At 35.3% G+C, this 20687-nt stretch overlaps 3 protein-coding genes across 4 annotated transcripts; 2 read left to right on the top strand and 1 right to left on the bottom strand.

The window, feature by feature from the left end:
* The first annotated feature begins 151 nt into the window (after positions 1-151).
* LOC116115163 lies at positions 152-3982 on the top strand. The gene is made up of 5 exons (XM_031401326.1): positions 152-525; positions 1348-2259; positions 2708-2908; positions 3501-3696; positions 3780-3982. The coding sequence occupies exons 1-5, from the start codon at positions 457-459 to the stop codon at positions 3980-3982; spliced, it is 1581 nt and encodes a 526-aa protein (XP_031257186.1). The 5' UTR covers positions 152-456.
* Positions 3983-4172: 190 nt separating this feature from the next.
* On the top strand, positions 4173-8297 carry LOC116115142. Its single transcript, XM_031401296.1, has 5 exons — positions 4173-4470; positions 5293-6204; positions 6653-6853; positions 7446-7641; positions 7725-8297. The coding sequence occupies exons 1-5, from the start codon at positions 4402-4404 to the stop codon at positions 7925-7927; spliced, it is 1581 nt and encodes a 526-aa protein (XP_031257156.1). The 5' UTR covers positions 4173-4401; the 3' UTR covers positions 7928-8297.
* A 4034-nt stretch (positions 8298-12331) lies between these two features.
* On the bottom strand, positions 12332-16059 carry LOC116115184 (BES1/BZR1 homolog protein 4-like). Of its 2 annotated transcripts, XM_031401345.1 has the most exons (3): positions 15389-16059; positions 12808-13562; positions 12332-12729 (listed from the first exon to the last, which is right to left on the bottom strand). In XM_031401345.1, the coding sequence occupies exons 1-3, from the start codon at positions 15602-15604 to the stop codon at positions 12726-12728; spliced, it is 975 nt and encodes a 324-aa protein (XP_031257205.1). In that variant the 5' UTR covers positions 15605-16059; the 3' UTR covers positions 12332-12725. The 2 variants fall into 2 exon arrangements, with proteins under 2 accessions (XP_031257205.1, XP_031257204.1); XM_031401344.1 differs by having other exon boundaries at positions 12332-13562; positions 15389-16058.
* Between the last annotated feature and the right edge of the window lie 4628 nt (positions 16060-20687).

Raw genomic sequence — 20687 nt, forward strand, 5'->3', positions numbered from 1 at the left:
CCTAACAATCAGAAACGTTTGGGGTGTATTTGTTAACCCAATCATTTTCTTTATCCGTCAGTAAAAAGAACAACCCTCATAGAACGTGTATGATATTAACCTTATATATAGGGGTAAAAGACATAAATCTGAGGTGGGATATACTAATATATTTCTCCTTACGTTTTTCACATAAAGAAAAAGGAATTTGTTTACACAACAAGAGCGTTAACAGAATCTTAATTCAAACGAAAAATCCGAAACCACCGTCAAAATCGGACCCTAACTCACGGTGTAGTGTCGTCACTGAGAAGTCTCGTTGAGAAGTTGTTGATGATTTCTTCTCAAAACGACTTGCCGTTGTGTTCATATTCTCTCTTTACAGTTTTTTAATGATAATCATTTTGACTTTTTATTAAATAATACTATTAATTAAAAGTTCTCCTAGAAAGAAAGAAAAGCAGGAAGTTTTTATCAATGGACGGACGCGTACAGTATCCTAAAATCAAAGTCGAAGACTATCGGCTAAAACCCTTCCCTGAGCCGGTAAATTTCTCGTCGTTATCTTGTTATGTTCGGTGTTTTCTTTTTCTTTTTAAAAAAGTATTTATTTTACTGTTTGGTTACCGAGAAAACGAAGGACAAGGAAAAGAAAACATGGGTTTCAACGCGTTTCCTTTTTTGTTTGGTTTTTAGCCAATAGGGTGGGAAGGAGTAGTTGTGTTGAATCAAGAGCCAAAGAAAGGTTTAATTTGAAAGGTTAAATTGTTATATGAAAGATATGATGATAATAATACTATGAACATGTAAAAAGAAATTAAAATGATTCTTTATTTGAAAGATATATAGTGGTAGATGGGGGACTTTTGTGTATTTAGATATGGGGTTTTTGATGTAACTAGTATGGAGGTAATGCTGGTTGGTTTACAAAATGCTTGAGTTTTTAACAATTCCCGTGGTGCAAGGCCATTGTTTTGATCATTGGCTGATAAGTTGGGCACTTTTTAATGAGGGATGATACTAGGAATTAGGAGTGTATAGTATGCTTACTTGTTTAGGATGGAGCAAACGCAGGTCGAAAGTGTCAGAATAGTTAGGGATTATATAAGATGTGTGGTAGTGGTGGCTTGTCGAAATTGTGGATAAACGAACTATGTTCATCACAATTTTGTTGAAACATATTTGCACTTTAATTTTCAGGGATGGAGTTAGTTTTTTCCTTGCTGGCAGGACCATTTTGTTCATATAATTGTTTTGAGAAGTCTTGATTTTAAGTTTTTTTATTTAATATAACTTATTATTTTCCTGTATTGAAACAAGTTATGGAGCAAATTAAAAATTGTTCTGATTTTTTTGGGTGCTGGGTAGGTTTCTAGAGATGTAGAGAAAGGCAGGGAAAACAATCTTATACAAACAAATGATTTAGTGCAAGAAGAAATGATGCAGCCCCGAAATTTTGAAAGTGAAGCATCTCAAGGCATGAAGGAAGATAATAGTTATCAAAATGTTTTAGGTGTTAACACTCAGAAACAGGGTAAAGTTTTCTATTGTGATACACCGCATTCTGAAGAAACTGGACCATGGATACCTGTCTCTGTTCCTCCCATGTCAGGATATGAACAAGATGAATGGAGTAGAGGTCTTTGTGTGGATGGGGGATGCTTCCCTGATGGAGAACTGGGTTGGGATCAGTTTATTGGCGAAAATAAGGAGCTGACCATGTGGGATGTGGTCTCTGAGATGTTAGAAGTAGCTCGAGGAAAAGCAAGTGCCATTGCTAAAGGTGACATTAATAGGTGCAGAATATCCTGGCTGTCTAATCATCTTCTTGATCAAGCTTGGGCAGAAATGGCTCAAACTCTTACTGAAGCTAACTTTGGAAACACCAGGGAACTTCTAGAGGCAGAGCCTCCCAAATGGTTGCCTGACAGTGCTGCTGCTGCTTGCATGCTGTGTAATGTCCGCTTCCATCCTATCATGTGCTCTAGGCACCACTGCCGCTTTTGTGGAGGGATATTTTGCAATGAGTGCTCTAAGGGAAGGAGTTTGTTGCCAGTAAAGTTCCGCAATGGGAACCCGCAACGAGTGTGCGATGTATGCTGTGTACGGCTTGAGTCTGTCCAGTCACATTTGATGGACAAAGTAAGTCGTGCTGCTCAATTGCCTACCCATGATCTAACTGACCTCAGTACTCTGAGATCATGGCTTAATTTTCCATGGGGCCAGTCCATGGAATATGAAATTTACAAAGCAGCAAACACCATTCGGGGTTATGATAAGGTACTGATTCATTTCTTTGGGTACTTTCAGAGCTTAATAACATTTTCTTCCCTTATTTGACAACTGTCAATACATTAAAGAGATTTATACATCTATAAGAGAATTGATTTTTCAGAAACCTCTTATGATTTTGAGTTAAATTTTATGAAGCCTTTTCTCTTAGTATTTATAGCAGCTTTTGATATAAGTTATTGGATAAGGATAAAGCTGCTTCATCCTGGTGCTTGGTTGTATGTTCAAATAGTTAATTTGTACCTTGAAGGACTTGCAAATTGCAATGGTTCTGGTCTTTTGTGTTGACCATACATGTGGCTCTGGCCTTTTTAGTGTGTATATTACTAATGGTGAAAGAATGTGACAATATAAATCATGCACTGAAGATCCTAAACATTTTTAACTCTATTAAAATTTTGAATCTTTCATGGGATGATGGTTTTTTATTGGTCAGGTTGGGTCTCTGAAACCTGAGAAATCCATACCAGATGCTATTCTAAAACAAGCAAAGGGCCTTGCTGTCCTTACTGTTGCAAAGGTTGGTGTGATGGTGACCTACAACATTGGAACGGGGCTAGTTGTTACTCGTAGAGAAGATGGATCTTGGTCTCCTCCATCTGCCATCTCTTCCTTTGGTGTTGGGTGGGGAGCTCAGGTAATATAACTAAATACTATCTAAGAAGTTTTCTATTTAGTTTATAGGATGTTTCAGTGCCATTGTAGTTGTTTAAGATGCTTCCTTTTGTATTACTTCGTTCATTGTAAGTTTTGAGGGGAAAATAGAATAACCTTGTCTTTGGATCAGGGGGTTACAAAAATGCTTCTTGATTAGTTACTTGACATTGTTGAACTTACAGTCTCATTGTGCTCCAAAAATATGCTTCTCCATCCATTTTTTTGTTCATGTGTGCAGGAATGTTGGCATATGCTCGTGTTTTTGCATGCTTGAAATTGGAAATACTACTTTTTTTTTTTTTTTTTTTTTTTTTAATCTGTCTGGTTTTTTCTCCACTGTTAGATCATGAATGATATTATTGTTTTCCTATGCATTGGATGCTTGCATTACATCATTGTCAAAATGCTAACTTTTGAAACTGAAAAGTGTGGCTTGAAATTGGATATACTTCTAACTTTCTGAAACTAGATGTAATATGCTTAATCAGAAAGATTATCAGCAGCTCGTGATTTTTTTAATATATCTATGACTTGCATTTTGAAACTCATATATTCTATTCAATATCAAACAGGCTGGAGGTGAATTCACAGATTTCATAATTGTATTGAGAACTAAAAGTGCCATCAAAACTTTTAGTGGAAATGTACATTTTTCACTTGGAGCAGGTTTGAGTGCTGCTGCTGGCATTGTTGGACGGGCTGCTGAAGCTGATCTTCATGCTGGTGTAGGAGGTTATGCGGCTTGCTACACATACAGCTGCAGTAAAGGTAAAAAATTTTTTCCCCTATGAACATATTACTACTTAGATGAGTCAATATTGGTGAATCGATTTTTTTGATTAACTTTGCAGGTGCATTTGTTGGTTGCTCACTTGAAGGAAGTATTGTTGCTACCCGAGCACAAGAAAATTCTAGATTCTATGGTCAATCATCTATTAGTGGCGCAGATATTCTTCTCGGATCGATGCCTAGGCCTCCTGCTGCTGGCATTCTGTACGCTGCTCTCTCGGATTTATTTGATAAGCGTGGCACTGATCGGTACATATTGAGCTAAAAAAATTGGCACTCTGTTTTCTTGCAAGATACTTGCCGTGGAGATGGCTTGGATGCACGTGTAAATTATATCCTCCTTGTTCCCCTGTTGTTATTATATCTGCTATATTCTTGTTCTACATTTTGCAATCAAGCAATTGGTTTCCCATTGGTTGTTTAGCTTAGAAAAAATGCAGAGAAATTAAATTCAAACGAAAAATCCGAAACCACCGTCAAAATCGGACCCTAACTCACGGTGTAGTGTCGTCACTGAGAAGTCTCGTTGAGAAGTTGTTGATGATTTCTTCTCAAAACGACTTGCCGTTGTGTTCATATTCTCTCTTTACAGTTTTTTAATGATAATCATTTTGACTTTTTATTAAATAATACTATTAATTAAAAGTTCTCCTAGAAAGAAAGAAAAGCAGGAAGTTTTTATCAATGGACGGACGCGTACAGTATCCTAAAATCAAAGTCGAAGACTATCGGCTAAAACCCTTCCCTGAGCCGGTAAATTTCTCGTCGTTATCTTGTTATGTTCGGTGTTTTCTTTTTCTTTTTAAAAAAGTATTTATTTTACTGTTTGGTTACCGAGAAAACGAAGGACAAGGAAAAGAAAACATGGGTTTCAACGCGTTTCCTTTTTTGTTTGGTTTTTAGCCAATAGGGTGGGAAGGAGTAGTTGTGTTGAATCAAGAGCCAAAGAAAGGTTTAATTTGAAAGGTTAAATTGTTATATGAAAGATATGATGATAATAATACTATGAACATGTAAAAAGAAATTAAAATGATTCTTTATTTGAAAGATATATAGTGGTAGATGGGGGACTTTTGTGTATTTAGATATGGGGTTTTTGATGTAACTAGTATGGAGGTAATGCTGGTTGGTTTACAAAATGCTTGAGTTTTTAACAATTCCCGTGGTGCAAGGCCATTGTTTTGATCATTGGCTGATAAGTTGGGCACTTTTTAATGAGGGATGATACTAGGAATTAGGAGTGTATAGTATGCTTACTTGTTTAGGATGGAGCAAACGCAGGTCGAAAGTGTCAGAATAGTTAGGGATTATATAAGATGTGTGGTAGTGGTGGCTTGTCGAAATTGTGGATAAACGAACTATGTTCATCACAATTTTGTTGAAACATATTTGCACTTTAATTTTCAGGGATGGAGTTAGTTTTTTCCTTGCTGGCAGGACCATTTTGTTCATATAATTGTTTTGAGAAGTCTTGATTTTAAGTTTTTTTATTTAATATAACTTATTATTTTCCTGTATTGAAACAAGTTATGGAGCAAATTAAAAATTGTTCTGATTTTTTTGGGTGCTGGGTAGGTTTCTAGAGATGTAGAGAAAGGCAGGGAAAACAATCTTATACAAACAAATGATTTAGTGCAAGAAGAAATGATGCAGCCCCGAAATTTTGAAAGTGAAGCATCTCAAGGCATGAAGGAAGATAATAGTTATCAAAATGTTTTAGGTGTTAACACTCAGAAACAGGGTAAAGTTTTCTATTGTGATACACCGCATTCTGAAGAAACTGGACCATGGATACCTGTCTCTGTTCCTCCCATGTCAGGATATGAACAAGATGAATGGAGTAGAGGTCTTTGTGTGGATGGGGGATGCTTCCCTGATGGAGAACTGGGTTGGGATCAGTTTATTGGCGAAAATAAGGAGCTGACCATGTGGGATGTGGTCTCTGAGATGTTAGAAGTAGCTCGAGGAAAAGCAAGTGCCATTGCTAAAGGTGACATCAATAGGTGCAGAATATCCTGGCTGTCTAATCATCTTCTTGATCAAGCATGGGCAGAAATGGCTCAAACTCTTACTGAAGCTAACTTTGGAAACACCAGGGAACTTCTAGAGGCAGAGCCTCCCAGATGGTTGCCTGACAGTGCTGCTGCTGCTTGCATGCTGTGTAATGTCCGCTTCCATCCTATCATGTGCTCTAGGCACCACTGCCGCTTTTGTGGAGGGATATTTTGCAACGAGTGCTCTAAGGGAAGGAGTTTGTTGCCAGTAAAGTTCCGCAATGGGAACCCGCAACGAGTGTGCGATGTATGCTGTGTACGGCTTGAGTCTGTCCAGTCACATTTGATGGACAAAGTAAGTCGTGCTGCTCAATTGCCTACCCATGATCTAACTGACCTCAGTACTCTGAGATCATGGCTTAATTTTCCATGGGGCCAGTCCATGGAATATGAAATTTACAAAGCAGCAAACACCATTCGGGGTTATGATAAGGTACTGATTCATTTCTTTGGGTACTTTCAGAGCTTAATAACATTTTCTTCCCTTATTTGACAACTGTCAATACATTAAAGAGATTTATACATCTATAAGAGAATTGATTTTTCAGAAACCTCTTATGATTTTGAGTTAAATTTTATGAAGCCTTTTCTCTTAGTATTTATAGCAGCTTTTGATATAAGTTATTGGATAAGGATAAAGCTGCTTCATCCTGGTGCTTGGTTGTATGTTCAAATAGTTAATTTGTACCTTGAAGGACTTGCAAATTGCAATGGTTCTGGTCTTTTGTGTTGACCATACATGTGGCTCTGGCCTTTTTAGTGTGTATATTACTAATGGTGAAAGAATGTGACAATATAAATCATGCACTGAAGATCCTAAACATTTTTAACTCTATTAAAATTTTGAATCTTTCATGGGATGATGGTTTTTTATTGGTCAGGTTGGGTCTCTGAAACCTGAGAAATCCATACCAGATGCTATTCTAAAACAAGCAAAGGGCCTTGCTGTCCTTACTGTTGCAAAGGTTGGTGTGATGGTGACCTACAACATTGGAACGGGGCTAGTTGTTACTCGTAGAGAAGATGGATCTTGGTCTCCTCCATCTGCCATCTCTTCCTTTGGTGTTGGGTGGGGAGCTCAGGTAATATAACTAAATACTATCTAAGAAGTTTTCTATTTAGTTTATAGGATGTTGTAGTGCCATTGTAGTTGTTTAAGATGCTTCCTTTTGTGGTACTTCGTTCCTTGTAAGTTTTGAGGGGAAAATAGAATAACCTTGTCTTTGGATCTGGGGGTTACAAAAATGCTTTTTGATTAGTTACTTGACATTATTGAACTTACAGTCTCATTGTGCTCCAAAAATATGCTTCTCCATCCATTTTTTTGTTCATGTGTGCAGGAATGTTGGCATATGCTCGTGTTTTTGCATGCTTGAAATTGGAAATACTACTTTTTTTTTTTTTTTTTTTTTTTTTAATCTGTCTGGTTTTTTCTCCACTGTTAGATCATGAATGATATTATTGTTTTCCTATGCATTGGATGCTTGCATTACATCATTGTCAAAATGCTAACTTTTGAAACTGAAAAGTGTGGCTTGAAATTGGATATACTTCTAACTTTCTGAAACTAGATGTAATATGCTTAATCAGAAAGATTATCAGCAGCTCGTGATTTTTTTAATATATCTATGACTTGCATTTTGAAACTCATATATTCTATTCAATATCAAACAGGCTGGAGGTGAATTCACAGATTTCATAATTGTATTGAGAACTAAAAGTGCCATCAAAACTTTTAGTGGAAATGTACATTTTTCACTTGGAGCAGGTTTGAGTGCTGCTGCTGGCATTGTTGGACGGGCTGCTGAAGCTGATCTTCATGCTGGTGTGGGAGGTTATGCTGCTTGCTACACATACAGCTGCAGTAAAGGTAAAAAAAATCTTCCCCTATGAACATATTACTACTTAGATGAGTCAATATTGGTGAGTCGATTTTTTTGATTAACCTTGCAGGTGCATTTGTTGGTTGCTCACTTGAAGGAAGTATTGTTGCTACCCGAGCACAAGAAAATTCTAGATTCTATGGTCAACCATCTATTAGTGCCGCAGATATTCTTCTCGGATCGATGCCTAGGCCTCCTGCTGCTGGCATTCTGTATGCTGCTCTCTCGGATTTATTTGATAAGCGTGGCTCTGATCGGTACATATTGAGCTAAAAAAATTGTCACTCTGTTTTCTTGCAAGATACTTGCCGTGGAGATGGCTTGGATGCACGTGTAAATTATATCCTCCTTGTTCCCCTGTTGTTATTATATCTGCTATATTCTTGTTCTACATTTTGCAATCAAGCAATTGGTTTCCCATTGGTTGTTTAGCTTAGAAAAAATGCAGAGAAATTAAATTTCATATAGAACAATGTGGTTAAAGAGTAATGCTACCGTTACCGAATAATGCGCACCAAATTTATGCATATAGATTAATATTAATTCATAATTAATAGATGGTCAGGATGACATCGTGTCATTCAGTGTGCATTCTCCAGTAACTATTATTTTCTGTGGTTAAAACAGTGGAGCATTCATGTATTTTTACTGTCAAGTTACTCAAAAATTAATTGATGAAGTACATAATTTATATTAAATCATAGAGTTCTCTCCACCACACATATTTATGCACGTGTGCACTAAGTATACATAGGAGTTTCATGTTATATGTGGCTAATTACTTCGTAATTCACTATTCAGGTTCATAACGTTTCGACTGGGATTTGGATTTTCTCTTTGATTTTTGTGGGTTTATTTATTTATTTATTTTTTACAAGTATTCATGTACGACGGAAATCTTTTTCTTTTTTCTTTTTAATAATTGTTGACTATTACTGCCCCGTCTATGTTTGAGTTGTTGTATAATTAATAAGTTATGACAAAATAAAATAAAATTTAAAGATATGTTAAGATCGAGTGAGCTTATATTTGATTTGATCAGTTAGTTGAAACCTTAGTTGTTTAAGACAATGTTTTAAAACCCGGTCTGACCCTGTTTGATCGATTTAACTGGTTCAATTGGGACCCAGAAGCTTTAACGGGTCGGGTTATATTTTTTCTATTCACCCGAAATCCTAGGATTTGGGAGGATGATCGACGAACAATTGACGGTCGGGATGTTGGGGCTTTTGAAGAGAAAGTGTCGATGAATGCAATGGTGGTGACGGAGTTGATTTAAAGTGAGTAAATCAACCGAAAATCGAACAAAACTGGCAGAGGCAATTAACGAGGCTAACGAGGGTGGGGTGAGGTGGGTTTTGGTCAGGAGGAAGAGGGGAGTAATTTATGGGTGATGGAGAGGGTTGTTGATGCCAGTGTCAATGAGATCTGGCCTGGAATGCCAATGCCGACATTGGTGAGATCTGGCCGAAATTAAACCTATTTCGGCCAGATCTTGGGTATATTTTAAGGGGAATGAGCTTAAGGGATGATTGAGGTTGCATCTAGGGATGGGCACGGGCTGGGGCGGGGTCGAGGACCCCTATCTCTGACCCCAGCCTGAAAGCTCAAGGGGATTCCCCGATCTTGGCTCGAAGCCCATTCGGGGAATCCCCGAAAAAAGCTCGTTCCCAAACGGGGGATTCAGGGATTCCCCGAATTTCCCGTTTGGGGGTTTTCTGTCTTTTTGTATCCTTATTAATTTTATTATCTTTTTCTCCAAATTATATATCCAAAAAAAAAAAAATTAAATATATAATCCATTTGGGGGGTTTTCTGTCTTTTTGTATCCTTATTAGTTTTATTATCCTTTTCTCCAAATTATATATACCAACAAAAAAAAAAAAAATTAAATATATAATATACATATTAAACATAAAAACCTTTATCAAAAAAGAAATTAAATTTATAATGTACATATTAAATATAAAAACCATCATACTAAATTGATAATATATTACAATATATGACAGATTTATAATCAAAAGATTCAACACATGATAGTATCAAGATTTAAAACATGAGTTGCCAAAAAGACCCACCCCACAATTATACATATTGGTATTTTTTTGTTAAAATGCCTACCCTCAACAAGTATTAGATCTGCTCCTGATTAATGATTATAATTAATCTAAATATCAAAATGATAATTATAATACATTATATATATATATATTAAGTATTAATGTATTAAGTAATAAGTATTAATATATATAATGTCTCTTTAATATATAATGTATTATATATGGTACATTATACATATATATTATAATAAATTTCAAATAAATAACTACCATATATATTATAATAAATTCGAAATAAATAGCTATCACAATATAACAAAGACAATTAGGTAATAAAATTGAAATAATGATTCAACGAGGGACCAAAAAAAAAAAAAAAAATTATAATGATTTATTGATTCATTATAATCAATCAAAAAAACAAATAATATATTACATATATATTATATATTAACGTAAAATTATAGATAATAGCATATTTTGTATAAATTATAATGTATAACACATATATGTTATATACACACACTTATATAATATACCATATATAATAGACAATGTACAATGTATAATGTCAAATATATATACCATATATAATGTATAATATATAATGTCGAATGTATAACTTTTGTTTTATAACATTAACACACACACACACACATATATATAAAAGTATTTATAATGATTTATTATATTTAATATAGTTTTATTTATTACCTGTTTGTATATAGTTTCATAAAATATATACACAATTATAATTTGTCATTGTATAATGTATAATTGATTTTCAAATATTAAAATTATTATAAGTATATATGATTGATTTTCAAATATTAAAATATATATATAATATACGGATCAGGCGGGGCAAGACCTATCCCGACCTGTATCTTATATATGGTATATACTATATAATATATTACATATATATTATGTATTAACGTAAGATTATAAATAATAGCATATTATGTATAATATATAATGTCGAATGTATAACTTTTGTTTTATAGCATTAACATATATATATTACAAATATTTATAATGATTTATTATATTTAATCTAGTTTTATTTATTACCTGTTTGTATATAGTTTCATAAAATATTTACACAATTATAATTTGTCATTGTATAATGTATAATTGATTTTCAAATATTAAAATTATTATAGGTATATATGATTGATTTTCAAATATTAAAAATATATATATACCGGTCCCCAAATTCTCTGGGCTAATCTTAGGCTTGATCCCGGCCCAAAGCCAGAACGATTCTGGGAAAATCTGCCCAGTTCAGGCCAGGTTCGAGCGGGTCCTCGCGGGGCTGGGCTTTGTGCCCATCCCTAGTTGCATCTGGAGTGTTGCCATCGCCAAATAGTTGCTGGCTGATTTGTATTTAGGGTGTGTTTGTCAAATTTCAAACCTATAGGACTTAACGAATTTTTAAGAGTGTATTTGCTAAATTTTAGAAGTTCTTATCAAACCGGTCAACCCCGGACCCAATAACTTTGTCGTGTTTCACCCCGGGTTGGGTTTTAAAACATTGGTTTAAGATAAAATATATGAGAAATGTGAGATAATACATTGAAAAGTCCAATTTTAGCTACATTGCTCAATGAAATTAGACATTTTTGGTGTCACCCAGATGATATGTAAATGTTTTTGTCTACTTTAACTTGGTACATGATTACATAAATAATTGGATTTTATGGGTCGTCCTAATTCAAGCTAGGCATAATAAAATAGAAATAGTAGTGGTACCGATTCCTAAGAGCCCCATTTAATGAATATATCTCTAAATTGTGTTGCATGTTTAAAAATATGAAATAAGAATTTGACTCAACCTAACATGAAACTTGTAATTTTAAAACACTACAGATTTATTGTTGTATGTTATAATTCATATTTTTTATAAACCCACCATTTCGGCGGTTGAAGCTTCAAGACGAAGCACAAACAAGGGCCACAGAAATTTTCATGCTGCTAATAATTTGTAGGTTCCATCACTCACATTTCGAAACAGAAAACAGTAACATCAAGACTGACCCAAGGTTTCATAATCAATTCGACCAAACCAATTGGCATCAACAGTAAATTCCAAATCGCTACAGGGGCTTGAAATTGATGGTGGAACAACTATGATTGATAATGGATTAACATTCTATGACCAGGTTCCGAAACTATTATATGGAAAGGACAGATGGGACCCAATTTCTGATTGATTTGTTAGCAATCACATGTCATGATCATGATCATGGTGAAACCTTGACCAGACAAATAAAAAGCACACCATGATTAAAATATAAAAGACTCTCTGTGGCTTTGGTCAAAAGATGGTAAAAGAAAGGGGCGTTCAAAAGAGACATAAGACTGTAGCCAATTCTAATTTCTAGAATTTCAGAAGCAAAGGCAGTAGTGGTTTGGTCCACATTCTTTTGTCTTTGTCAACAAAGTGCTTCTTTCAATTCTATAAAATTTCTATTAGCTATATAGCAGACAACAAATATCAATCACTCATTAGAGCAGGTAATAAAAGCCAAAACATGAAGTAGATTGGATCGGATTGGGTTGGATAACAAATGTAACACATGATAATGTCAATGAATGTACAAAAAGGCAATGGTAAAAGTCCACTCTATCCAAAATTTTCACATATGATTCAGCCCTTGAGTTACAATCCCAATCTGTAGCCTCATCAAGATTAATTCAATGGCAAACCCAAATTTAAGGATGGCTACTTCATACAAGTATATCAATAAATTTTAGCTTTTAAGGGCATGACCAAATGAAAGGGTTGTGAAACCACCACCCCCAGACGGTCAAGCCTTGGACAACTAGCTAGTAATAATTTAAAAAAAAAAAAAAATACAAATTAACATAAAAATGAAAAGAATATAAAACATGATAGTGTTTGCTCAAGCTCACCTTGATCCCCTTAGTTATAGGATTCTATAGAAGTACCAGAATGGATTCAAGGTCCATATAATAAAAGTCAGTTACCCTTGTGTAGTTCTTTATCTGCAGCACAGCAAGGGTGGTTGAAGTAAAGAAACAGTTGAAATTGATATACCTCATCAAACATTGATTCCAGCTCACCTGGTCCTTGAGCTCCCAAGAGTGAGCTCTAAATCATCTGATCCACATTCTTCATGAATCCTCTCTCCTTCCCAAGCCTTCACTAGCCCCATTGCATTGCTTCCAAATGCAAACTCATCAGTTACTACTTCAGACATTGGAACATCAGCAGTATGATCAGAGCCAGCTGCAATGGCAGGAGAGCATGTCCCACTTTGCCCAGGAGTCCACATGCGGGAGCCACCACCAGCTATAGCTTCTTCCTTGAAGCCAAATGGGTTTGAGGCAACAAGGCTGAATGTAGGAGAGGTTGGCCCAGGTTGTGGAAGGCGAATCCCAGCAAACCACTCTGGATCAGGAACAATCTGGCGGCCAGGGCTTGGAGGAGTTGAAGAAGGCAAGAAAGTGTAGTTCTGCCCACTCCAGCCAGGGCGGGTAGATTGGTCCTCCCAGTCGGTTTTGATTCGAGGGGTTCGGGCTGTTGGAGAGCTCAATGGTGGGGTAACGGGAGCACTGATAGAGCCACTATGAATAAATAGATGGGGAAACTTGGAAGAGGAAGCCGACGAGGATGCAGATGAGAGGTTTTTGAGCCATGGAATGAGGGAACTCCCATCACCATTAGGATTAGCATAGGAAGAAGAAGCTGGGCTTGGAAAAGAAGAGGATCCAGGGCTTGGGTTGTAGGAAGCACAAGGACTTGGGTGGTAAGATGAGCATGGACTTGCAGCAGCAGATCCACCCACTATATCCATGCGCTCCAGAGGCTTGCATCCCTGCAGAAATTAAATGACAATTAGTCGCAAGTAACTGAGACAGAGCATCAAAGGATTCTCAAGGATGAATTAGGAATTGAACTGACTTAGAACAAGGTTATAACATAGCCTAAAATCACGGTCAATGAGAATCGAAATTGATCGCAGTTAAGAGTACCTCCATTTTTCCAACTTTACATGGGCATTGATTGCCTACTACAAAAGACATATGGCATTACTGGGCAAAAGTAAACTGCCTTTTAGTTCTTAACTAACCCTCCTACAACAATAATGTAAGAGCTCTAATGCAGAATGTCAAGATAACACAGGAAGCAAAGCAACTGCCTAGGAAGGAAGGCAAGTGGTAATTGCACTGCACTAGGGAAGTCAGAAAGCTCTCTTGCAGAATTTAACTTAATAACAGCCCCAGCTGTAGTTTCTTACTTCCTTCGCTGCCAAAATATTGAATGGTCCTCATTATGACAGAATCTGCAGGGGTTCGTGGTTTAATTATTGTCCTAGTTTCCGAAGGCATCATGGTTTTTTACAGTCCTATGAAATCCTTGTAGCCTGTAGGATTGTGACCATGAACTGCAACACAAGTGTATCGGCAACCAAGCACAAAAGATTCCAGAGAACCATCGGCCTAAAGACTGGTTTACTTTATAATAAACTGACCCCGATCGCCATTCTGCATTACATCCATATTCATAACAGGAATGGCCATGGACTCCTGACATTCTTGACCACTAAGAACAGATGACCACATATACAATTTTTTCTTTTTACGTTTTCTAGTAATTTAATTAAAAATCTATCCTAAGAAATTAACTATTAATCCTAAAATAACTAGAGGAATTTGCTGAATATTTCCATAATAATTAGGATTATATATGTCTGAAATGGGAATCAGAGTTATCTACGGAAACACTGAGAGGGAGTTTAACATAACCCTTTAAACTGAAATGTTCTCTAATTTTCACACGTCAATGACTACTAATCCAAGCCCTCAATCATGCAGCTTTCTCAAGTTTAAATTAAAATTTCGGAATGAGATAGAAAAATGCCAGTAAGTCTTTTTTCAAGTATAAAATTGAAAGAATGTTTTAAAACACACTTCAATTAATTTTCTCCAGCAGCAACCACTCATGAAGCCGGAGCTGTGCCACGTGACCAATAGCCATTGTTAATACATTAATTATAAAACCCCAATAATTGAACTGCAATCCCACAAAAGAAGAAAATTATATACACCAAAACAGTTCCCCGAAACAGAAAACCGAGCAGAACTGAAAAGCGAACTGTTTGTGTTTCATTAAAGACGAATTCATTGATAAAGAAAAGAGAAAAATTTGCCTGACCATATGGACTTTTGAGGAAGGTAATTTGAGCTTTTTGATAAGGGCATTTCTGTCTTCTCTAGATCTATGCCCTCACATTTGCATGTCCTCTCTCACTCACTCAGACAGACTACTCTGAGATAGAAAAAAGAAAAAAGAGAATCTTTTCTGCTTTCACGCGTCCAACAAAAGAGAGCCGCTGACTGTTGACCAGATCTAACTTACGCCCCCAACCAACAGAACAGCAGATCTAACTAACGCCGGTAATAAATAACGCTTACCGCTAACATGCGCCGGCGCTACTGCCCCACTAGTTACTGTTACAAACAGTATCCACCCACAGTCGGGATCGGTGCCGGCGCATCTTAGTATACAAATTCAATTTATATATTTAATTTATTTACGTGTATTTTGTTCCCGTAAACAAGAACTTATAAACAAACAAACAAAAATGAAGCAAAATAAAATTATGAAACGGAGAGGATTGAAGTGATTGATTACGGTTACCTTACGGTAGGTGGTGCCGTCGGGTTCGACGGTCCAACCGGCCTCGTTACAGAGAGCTTTCAGGACTTCGTTGTTGTCGCAGTGCTTCGGGAGCTTGTAGTTACCGTACATCCTGAGACCGGCGAATATCTTCGCCGCAATAGCTCTCCTTCTCCTCTCTCTTCTCTTGTTGTTCTCTCTCTCCTTCCATGTCGGCAATCTCGTCCCCGACGTCATCTTCCTCAAAATGCCTTCAATTCAGCTTCTGTCTACTTCATCAATTTCACAAACACCACCGAATCGTGGAAGAGAAGAATTCAGCTAAAATGAGCTCAGAAAACGAACAAATCGAAACAAATTGAAGATCAATGCACAGGTCTGGTAGTTCTGAGCTGATGAAATCTAGCTACAACGACTGCGTTTTAGGCGAAATGAAGAAATGAAAAACGGAAATGAATGACGAAAGAATAATGAAAGAATGAATTGTGGATTTAGAGTGGAGTTGTTTATCTGATCAGATCCGTGTAAATGGAGATGAGAGAACCGGTTGACGTTGAACCGGCCGAGGTTATCATAAACGGTTTTGATTTTGAGTCGAGAAAGAAAAGCAGAAGCATGAGTTTGCAAGTGCAAATGGGAGGGATTTCGGAGATGGTCACCTAAAATGTGGGCAGTTGTAATAATTGCCCCCTATTCGTCATTGATTTCCAACTTTGCCACTGCCTTTGACGTTTATAAATTGTATCAACAAAAATTTCTTTTAATTTTTTAATAAATTTTATAAAGTTTTTTGAACAGGAAAAATGAGATATTTTTTAGGAGAATTTTTCCTTTTGCTATTATGTTCAACTACATGACAAATTGGATAAGAATGTAACTGTCATTATTATAATATTTTATTTGTTTGTTTTTTTATATGAAGCAACAAACTTGAGAAAACAACATTTCAACAGAAATAAAGAAAGGGCAATTTGGGGAATTCTAGTTACTATAGTCTATAGTAAACAAGACAGACGAACACGTTAAATATTACGGAGTCAAACACTCTGACCTTGCTTGCTTGATCCCGTAACCGCTCGTCTCTCTCTTTCTGTGCTTTTTCTGTGTCTCTGACCGACCGTGACGTTTGCATGCCACGTGGCTGCTGTCCTGGCTCTCGGTTCAGTAACCGTCTCTGTCCATGACCATCCAATGAGAGAGAGGGAAAACAGCTTAAGCCTTTGAAGGTAATTTCACTCGTTTTGTCAAGTTCGGCGCACGTGTGGAAGCTCTAGTCGCCCCTATGTTTGTGTCGCGATGTGTGCGCGACCACCACACGATCATGCGGACTCGCCCCTTTCACGTGACCATGCTCCCCTAGCGTGCCTAGGTGGGCCCTCCTTCACCTGGATCCTTTTCTGACGCGCTACCTTGAAGCGTGACACATACAACTGAAATTAATTAATTTAAAAAAAAAAAAAAAAAAAAGAGAAAACCAAACGGCTATAAGTTAAAACTAAGATAGTTTTAAAACGGCTATATATTTGGGCAAAGGTATAAGGCCCAAAAATTTGAGCCCAACTATTAATTGCTCAAATCGTTTCAACGGCTCAAGCACTTGCCGTTTGTTTAATTTAAAAAATATATATTTGTAAATAAAAATAATATTAATTCTCAAATTAGAAGAGCATTTAAAATAGTATTTTTTTAAAAAGATTTATAGTTTATGTATATTGCCAAATTAACATGCATTGCGTGTATGCACTCCCTTGTTGAACGAATCAAATGTATGGTAGACTTTTTTGTATTTTATACTTTGTTTGGTATTTTGAAGCGCTATTGAAAAGCACTTGGAGAGGAGAGGCATCATGATTCATGTTTATGAAACTTAAGCATACAATAGAAGAAAGACGCCAATGATGGAAATCTTTTTTAAGTGGCCGCGCAGCTTCTTGCAAAAGTGATTTTGGAAAGCCATCAGCTTTCGTATGTATATGTAACGGCCTTCTCCAAAAGTGCTTTTGTGACAACTCATCATACCCATTCATATGTTCAACTTTCAAGAAAACTACTTTCTTACGGGTCAAAAAGATCCGGTTAAGAGTAGTTCCAAAGTCCAAACATAACCCAAATCATTTTGGGCCTGCGTATGTGGAAGAAAACCAGTGGCAAATATTGTTATGCTTAAAACTTCAAAAAAAAAAAAAAAAAAACCTTATAATACAATGATTAACAAGACAAAAAAAAAAAAAATTATAAATTTCATAAAAAATTAATTATCCTAGCATCTTAAAACCCTTTATTGTTATTTAAAAAAAAAAAAAGAGGATTTAAAATTAAGATTGAACTGTGAAATGGGCTTGGTTTAATTAGGATTTTATCGGGGTTAACAAAGTAAAGAATTGGTTAATCTTATGTAAAACGCACTCAAATCAAGCCCAAGAGCAGCTGACATGACAAAGGAGGAGACAATAAGGATAGTGCCAAATTGTGTTATAAACCATCCACGGCGACTTAGACGATGAAAAAGCAAAAGGGGATTCCATCAATTTCTCAATTTATGTTGTTTAGACACTAGAATAATTATTAGGGCTCTCACTCAACAGTTTTAAGGTCTTGAAAAATTAGTTAAAGTATGTATAAGTACGTTTAAACACCTCCGATAATTAAAAAAAAATAAAAATTAGTAAATATAACTAATAATTTTCTAAACTTTTCCATCCAAAATTCCGTGCTGAAACACAAGTACAATTTTCTGTGAATTCTGTCTAGTTAACTTTAGAAGTCAAATTAGCTCCTTGACTATGGAATCAATTAACTTAACTAAACTATGACACAAGTTAGAAACTAACGAGATTGTTAATTTGTGATTATATATATAAAATTTGCATTGGGTACCAAAACCATCTCCCATCAGAACAAATTCACAGACATTATCAACATCATCATTCTTAATAGTTTATACAATTTTATATATATTTCTTATCCATCTGTAACAGTCTTTTATGCCTTCAACGCATCTAATTTATTATACTAATTAAGCTTCATATTCAAGTTGCTTATACATCCTCTGACATCTCAAGAGCCTGTTTCCAAATCCCATATATATAAATAAATAAATAGATAGATATAAAGCTAGAACTCACTGCTATCCATCTGATGATCTCTGCATTCTCCTCATGGCTTTCTTCAGTAGGTTATTCTTCCTCATGCCAAGGTCAAGGACGACGTCCATCCTCCAACTCCCCACTTTCAACCCAAATTTAATTCGGATCATGTAAGTTTGCCCCTCCTTTCATGGAACACATTATTTTCGTTCTTTCTATATTTATTTTCACGCATTCAGTCTATGGAGGCACATATATACAGGAAAATTAAGGTGCGGACGTCTGAAATTTTTTCCAAAGATTTAGTATGAAATAGAAGTATGAACGTCTTGAAAATTGATTTTTGAACGTTTACCTTTAGTTTGCACGTAAAAAAATTTCAGAACATCCGCACTATATATTTATATATATTGGTTTAATATTTATCCGTGTTTGCTAACTGATGATTTAAGTTTGGATGGTGACAGAAGATTTTGTAAACCTGCTCCACCGCCGGTGAGGAAGGGAGATCCTCCGCAGACCAACCATGGTGGTCATGAGGAGACGATGAGTGCTGATCCCAAGAGCTCAAAGAATTATGATACTGAGAAAGAACTCAAACAAGAAAGCCAACAAGCAGCTTCTGCTAACAAATCTAAGGCTTCATATGAGTAACTATTATATATGTTGTAAGAGAATTAATAGTGATGTTTATGTAATAAAGTTGAGAAATAATAATAAAAGATCTAGTATTAATCTTATCAAGATCTGCATCTGGTTCCTCATCAAAGGTGCCCCAAAAACAAAGAACAAATTCACAAGTCTTGATCAACATCACATCTGCACCTAGAACTCTCTTCTAAAGTGTATGTTTAAGATGAAATACAAAATAATTAAACAATTATATTATAGCTGTATAATCTCTCTATAGTTATAATGTTGGGATTAACTAAATTTATTACTATGAGGAGATTATAATTTAATAGAGGTGTAGTTATAATAATTATTTTTTTATTTAATTTTTTAATTCATGTTTTAATAGTATTAGGATTTCCATTCATATTTTAATAGCATTAGGATTTCAATTCATTGTTTTAATAGCATTAGGATAGTACAAAAATGGATATCAAAGAGTTATTGCAGAATTGAGTAATCACGATGACTTCACTACACTAATCAAATAGATATTAATGTGTTTCTCAATCATCCAAATGAGTAACAAATTATGTATGCTTTAACTAAAGAAAAAATATTACTAGAATTAGACAAGAAGAGGAAGGAGATAATCCTGAGGATGATAATATGAAAATATAAAAAGTTTCGTGTCAAGAAGTTCTAAACATACTTGAGAAACTAGAAATATTTTGGTTTCAATAAAAAGATGTCAATGTTGGCGACTTATTATAAACCCGCAAGATAAAAGATATGGTAACAACTCTATAGTACAAATCATTTTTGTAATATATATATAATATATATTTTTGTAATATATATATATATATATGCGGAGGGGCAAGTTCCTTAATACGGGACTTAGAAAAATTATAACTTATTACAATATAAAATTTATTCTTATTTATAACTGACCCAAGTTAAGATCATATTTTTTTATGATTATATGAAGGTTATTCCTATATAGAATATCACTATAGAGAGGTTTTATTGTAGTTAGTTTATACCTTGTAGAGAATCAAGTCAATGTAACGGAATTAAAGGCTGAAGATATTGAAGATCAGAATATTGAGATATGCAGCAACGGTAATAACCAAAATCACAGCAGCAGGTTTGGTGAACTCTCAACAACAAATCAGGAGCCTAACAAATGAGGAAGATTCGATCCTACGTTTATGTTATAAGATTGTATAGCTGTAATCTTTTAATTTTAATTATTCATATAAATGTAGGCATCCGTTGTAAATGCTCTTTTATATATAGATGTACAGTACTACAGTTATACCATACTCTATGAAAAACAAAGGAATCAGTTCTTCCATACTCTCCTTTTCAATTCTTTTACACCTTAAAAAATTCTTGTTCCCGTATGCTAAATATATGTTGCGGAAATTTTGTATCTTTGTCCAACAATGAGAGAATAGTTGACATAAAAAAGAGGATGAAACTATAGTTCTATCACCAAGGTCATTTCGATCCAGATATATGTATATAGTAAATTAAATCTTTAATTAATCTACATCTCTAGAAGTTTGACCTGATTACAAGCCTATTATTTTATTCTGAATATATTTATATACATT

The sequence above is a fragment of the Pistacia vera genome, unplaced genomic scaffold (genome assembly GCF_008641045.1).
Source record: "Pistacia vera cultivar Batoury unplaced genomic scaffold, PisVer_v2 Contig732, whole genome shotgun sequence".
Taxonomy (NCBI): Eukaryota; Viridiplantae; Streptophyta; class Magnoliopsida; order Sapindales; family Anacardiaceae; genus Pistacia; species Pistacia vera.